General features: G+C 50.1%; 1 protein-coding gene across 1 annotated transcript in view; it reads left to right on the top strand.

Annotated features, from left to right (window-relative positions):
• The window catches only part of ITPK1 (inositol-tetrakisphosphate 1-kinase), a 181,866-nt gene that overhangs the window by 44,444 nt on the left and 131,422 nt on the right, over nucleotides 1-6,000 (top strand). Inside the window, exon 2 of the mRNA XM_003786998.3 lies at nucleotides 5,487-5,511. Coding sequence (XP_003787046.1) covers nucleotides 5,487-5,511 — 25 coding nt within the window. The remainder of the gene's footprint in view (nucleotides 1-5,486; nucleotides 5,512-6,000) is intronic.

The following is a 6,000-nucleotide window of genomic DNA, read 5'->3' as shown; positions in this document are numbered from 1 at the left end:
GGGTCCGGGCTGGGGATTCGAGCCCACCACCTTAGGTGTACGTGGCTGGCGCCTTAGCCGGCTGAGCTATAGGCGCCGAGCCTCAAGCAATTCTCTTGCCTCAGCCTTCCAAGTAGCTGGAACTACAGGTGCCTGTCACAACGCCTGGTGTTTTTTTTGTTGTTGTTGGAGTTGTCATTGTTGTTTTAGCTGGTCTGGGTTGGGTTCAACCCGTCCAGCCTGGGTGTATGTGGCCGGCACCCTACCCTCTGAACTATGGGTACTGCCCTATTGATTTTTTTAATTTCAGGTTAATTTGAGGATACAAAGAATTAGTTTAGGCTGGGTGCCTATAGGTTGGTGGTTAGGGCGCTGACCACATGCTCTGGGGCTGGTGGGTTCAAACCTGGCCTGGGCCTGCTAAACAATAACAACAACAACAAAAAATAGCCAGGTGTTATGGTGGGTGCTTGTAATCCCAGCTACTAGGGAGGCTGAGGCAAGAGAATTGCTTGAGCCCAAGAGTTTGAGGTTGCTGTGAGCTATGACGCCATGGCACTCTGCCGAGGGTGACAAAGTGAGACTCTGTCTCAATAACAAAGAAAAAGAAGAATTAGGTTACAGTGATTGTACAGCCCCTCTTGTAGTTGTGTCCTTCCCCTAAAAGGTGTAGTCTCAAAGCTATAGATCCTGGTACAGATGTGGAAAGAAGGGAACACTTTTACACTGTTGGTGGGACTGCAAACTAATACATCCTCTTTGGAAAGAAGTATGGAGAATACTCAGAACTCAAAATAGACCTTCCATTTAATCCCACAATCCCCTTACTAGGCATCTATGCATTTTATCATAAGGATATCTGCACTAGATTGTTGTGTTTTCTTTTCTTTTTTTTTTTTTTTTAAGTTTTTGAGACAGAGTCTTACTTTGTCATACTGGGTAGGGTGCCACGGTGTGAGGCAGCAACCTCAAACTTTTTGACTCAAATGATCCTCCTGCCTCACCCTCCTTAGTTGCTGGGACTATAAGCATTCGTCACAATGCCTCGCTAGTTTTTCTGTTATTAGTAGAGATGGGATCTTGCTCTTGCTCAGGCTAGCCTTGAACTTTGTGCTCAGGCAATCCACCCACCTTGGCTTCCCAGAGTGCTGGGATTACAGGTGTGAGCCACCACACCCAGCCTTAATTATTAAATTTTAACCCTTATTGTTACCTTCCCTAGTACAATAAATCTTTGCTTAATGTTGTCAATAGATTCTTGGAAACTGTGATTTTAAATGAAATAATTTATAATGAAACCTATTTTAGCATAGAAATAAGAGTTAAGTTCCTCCTGCAGAAGGATGGGCTCAAAAAAACAAAAAGGATGGATTAAGTTCTGTGGCACTTAATCTTGTCCTTGTCCCCCAAACATCAATTTAGACACACAAGTTAACCTGATATCTTTGGATGTGGAAGGAAACCTGAGTACCTGGAGAAAACCCATACAGACAAGGCGGGTGTGCAGCTCCACACTGGCCACTCTGGGAATCAGTTTTATTTCTTCCTTATTGACATTATAATGAAAGAAGTTGAATGAAATGACATTATCTGAGGCCTTGCTGTGTATATGCTCATTGCCGAGAACGCAGGAGAGCATACAGGAAAAGCCATTGCACCTTCCTGGCATCACCCAGCCTGCAGTGAAGTTAGTGCTACAGCCCGTGGCCTCCCTTCTGTCTTCCTGGTACCTGTGTTTATGTGGGCTCAGAACACTCTGGGCACCCCAGTACCATGATCCCAGGCCCCAGCAGGGGTGTTATTTCAGCTCCTCTTTGAGGAAAACTTGGAAGCTTTTCATGATAAATCCTGAGCGGTCTTCTGCCTTGCCTCATCCATCAGTTAATTGATTGATTCATGTCTTTATCTGGCATGTGTTAAAAAGTAATTTAAAGGCTCAGCGCCTATAGCTCAACGGGCTAAGGCGCCAGCCACGTACACCTAAGGTGGCGGGTTCGGATCCCCAGCCCGGACCCGCCAAACAACAATGATGGCTGCAACCAAAAAAAAAAAAAAATTTCCGGGATTGTGGCCGGCGCCTGTGGTCCCAGCTACTTGGGAGGCAGAGGAAGGAGACTCGCTTGAGCCCAGGAGTTGGAGGTTGCTGTGAGCGTGATGCCGTCGCACTCTACCCAGGGGGATAGCTTGAGGCTCTGTCTCAAAAAAAAAAAAAAAAAGTAATTTAAAACATAAATTTTTGAGTTTTTAAGAATATGTTACAGGCATGTGATGTAAAATTCAAGGATGTGGGAAGGGTATGTAGTGAAATGGAAAACTCCCCACCTACCCCAAGCTGTCCTTACCCTTGACCAGAGGCTGTGTTGTGATCATTTCCTTACAATATACATAGGCACACATTCTTGTCCTGGGTGATGTTCTTTTTTTTTTGAGACAGAGTTTTATTGTATCACCCCCGGTAGAGTGCCGTGGTGTTACAGCTCACAGGAACCTTAAACTCTTGGGCTTAAGTGATTCTCTTGCCTCAGCCTCCCAGGTAGCTGGGACTACAGGCACCCGCCACAATGCCCAGCTATTTTTTTTGTTATAATTGTCATTGTTGTTTTTTAGCAGGCTTGGGCTGGGTTTGAACCCGCCAGCCCCGGTGTATGTGGCTGGTGCCCTAACCACTTATATCTGTGAGGTGATGAGGCAGATCTTGAGTTGGAGTTTTCAGGGGGAACAGTTAATCATTCAACAACCAGTTCTCTGGTTTCTCTTCTTCCCCACAACCTCCATGTTCCTCCTTTCTCCCTCTTCCCCTTTAGTTTTAGAATTCAATTTCTGAACTTTCTACCTATGGCAGGATTCCATCAAGCTGCTCCTTAGAGTATGAAGGTTGTTGGTAGATTTGTTCTGGAGGAACTGCCAATGAAGAAATGAGGCCTGGTAGGTTGGTTTGTCTTCCTGAGAGGCCATGGCGGTATGCTTGGGATTCTACCACCAGAGGGAATGGGGTTTTCTGCCCCGCTCCCCATTACACAGAGGCCCTGGGGACTGGCAACCCTTCTTGGTGCTGCCTGAGCCAGTTGTCCCCCGGTGGTGGCCCTGTTGGCTGGGGGAAAGCCGGCTCCAGGCCAGCTTCTGTGCTTCCGAGCCCCTGTGCCTCTGCTGGATCGTCCTACTACTGGGGTAAGCCCCATCCTCCCTTACGGGCCTGTAGAAGGCTTCAGTCAGTGAGCACTGAGGGTGCCGAAAGGAGAGCTGAGTCCCCTCTTTTCTGCCAGAGTCACAGTTTATCCTGTTCCTGGTGCCTGTGCTTCAGAGGAACTGTGGTGGCTCCTGGAAGCTCAGCCCCACTTGGGATTTCAGCCAGTCTTTTCTCTAGGTTACTTTTTTTGTTACTTTCTTATTTTATGCATTCCATCTGTTTCCAAGTTAGAGGGTTTTTTAAAATTTAAGACTGGGGGAGGGAGTGCTATCTGGGATGATGTAAAATGTGGACGGATTGGAAGTGACCGCTTTTGGCTTCATAAAGAGATGAGAGCCACACGACAGGATAATCTGGATGCCAACAGGATTAACTCAGAAGGAAGCCGAGGCCCAGCCCCGCAGCCTGGAGGAAGCCTGCTCCAGCTGGTGTGGGTCACTCACACACCTCTGTCCTTGCCTTTCCTGTCGTGCAGTCCATATCCTCGGTTGTTTGGGGGGTGGGGACGAGGTGCACTGGAGCCTAGGCTGGCTCCTCACAGGCTGTGCATGTGGCCTGGGGCAGGTTTCCCACACTGATGCTCTCTGCAGTTTTTTCAGCCTTCCAGTGGGCCAGGGTGATCTGGGAGTGAGGTGGGGGCTTTGAGGTGTGTACACAGGTGATCAGATGTGTCATTTCTGTGTGAGAAACCATAGGTCGTGTTTTCTTCTAATGCTGTCTGTCCCCTTAGTGTGGGCTTTGGTGACCCAAGGTTATGCAGTATGTCTAGCCTGTCACTCATGAAATCATGCAAGCTGATGGACATAGGCCACCATTCCTTTAGGAGCAGCAGAGGAGCCGAGGGACAGCGAGGGCCCCCGAAAGCATCAACCATGGTGACTCTCAAACTGGGTGCCTTGGGACCAGTGGTTGGAGGGAAGGCCAGCTGGATGCTCCCCACAGTGGGACCCGGTCTGCTCTTGTTGGTCTCTGTTTTACTGTCTTCTGTGTGACTCCAGTGAGGTTCTGCTTGTTGCCTGGCTCTCAGGAGGTGCTCAGGAAGCACTTGTTGAATGTAGTAATTGGTGGGTGTCACCTTAGCTGTGCCGAGGGTGACGTGCCTGCTCACGGTTGCCCAGAGCTTCCTGTGGAGGCTTTGTGTCTGTCTTCTTCCTTGAACTGTGAGCCCCTTGAAGGCCCAGACTATGGCTGTTGGCTGTGTTGTGCCCTCCAGCATGGGGTTCTTGCATATGTATGCCTTTGTTTGCCAGCACCTGTTTGTGAGTGTCTGTGTGCCAGGTGGGCACCATAGCTAGGCACTGAGACACACAGTCTTTTAAAAATTTGGCACAGTCCTTGCTCCAAGGACTGTGGATGAATAAAGATTCCTGGCCTTGGCTGGTCACAGGCTTCTCTGAGCGTCTGCTGGAGGCCTTGCCTTTCTTCCTAGTGAGATGTACACGGCACCTGTCCTCCAGTACCTTTATCCCTATAGACACCAGTGGTCCTGGACCAGCTCTGATGTCGATCTGGGTGGTGGTGATCAATACTCCGGAGCTAAGGGCTGGGAGAGTGGTGACTCCATATTCTTCAGGAGTGTTGTGTAGGGTGGAGGAGGGTATGGTGTGTCAGTAAAAGCCCCAAGGGAGAGCCTCTGCCTCGGGCAAGTCCTGAAGGCCACCAGGGTGAGAGGTATGCACCAAGGCACAGGGTGGAGATAGCCCTATGTGCTGGAGCCACACAGATAGCACTTGCTGGGCTTGCAGTAAGAAATGTGGGGCCCAGGAGAGAAGGGTGAATGAGTCAGCAGGGAGCTTTTGTGTGCTCCAGGTAGATCCAGACCCAGACCCAGGCAATGAGGCTTTTAAAATTAGGTAGGGTGAGTCAGGGTCTGGGGCCAATGCATGACGTGCTGTGGCAGGTGGGGAGGCCAGGCTGAGGCTTTAGACCTGCTCTGGAAGGAGCCTGGGGTGAGTCAGCAGGGACAGCAGTGGTTTAATGGTGGTGGGTCTTAGGGCTGTCCAGGCTGGGGCTTTGCAGGTGGTGGCCCCGGGATTGGAGGGAGACAGATGATAGCCCACGTGGGCCCACGTAGGACTCTAGCCAAGTCCCTCTGGGGAGCCAACCCTCTCCTGCCCCTGAGAGGTGGTTTTGGGGGGTGAATTGAAGCTCATAAACCTTCTCTTGGAAAACTGTTCTGGGGATGGGATAAGAGGTGCAGCTTCTGCTCCCCCCATGAAGCACTGTTCACAGGCCTGCTCTCAGCTGGCTGTAGTGGACCCTTAGAAGGATGTGTTCTGCCCACTGGAGTAATGTGTATTTTCTCTGTTTTTCTCTGCAGGAAGCGAGGGATAGAAGTTGTGCAGGTGAGTACAGACCACGCCCTGACCATTTCTTAGGTGGAGGAGCTGTTAGTGCCCACCTTCCCTGGGCACTTGGCCCTCTCTCCATGTTTATCTTGTTTCTGCCTCTTCTCTCTGTGGATATGATGTGATTTCTGCCCAGGCTGGGCACAGACTCCGTGTGGTGCTTGCTTGGATTTGAGAATTGCTGTGTCTTTGTCAATGGAAGGGGCTGACTCGGGGAGGGTTAGTTTGGGAGTCCTGAGGGCATGTGTGGCAGTGCTCAGGTGGGATGGTGTAGTAGCCACCCAGCCAGCCACCTGTTGTCCTGTTTCCTTTCTTTCTTCACCCCTGGTGGATGTGAGGAAGGTGCTCATTAGTTGGAGAAGGGTGGAGGGAGGGAGAGAGGGAAAGGAAGGGAAAGATGGAGGGAGGGTGGAGGAAGGAAACATGAAAATACATGCAGACCCTATGTGAGGACCAGCTGTGACAGACATCTGCACTAACGGCTGT

The sequence above is a fragment of the Otolemur garnettii genome, unplaced genomic scaffold (assembly GCF_000181295.1).
Source record: "Otolemur garnettii isolate 467f Iridium unplaced genomic scaffold, OtoGar3 scaffold00020, whole genome shotgun sequence".
Lineage (NCBI taxonomy): Eukaryota > Metazoa > Chordata > Mammalia > Primates > Galagidae > Otolemur > Otolemur garnettii.
Note: the sequence above shows the minus strand (reverse complement) of the source record. Positions and strands in the feature narration are given on the sequence as shown.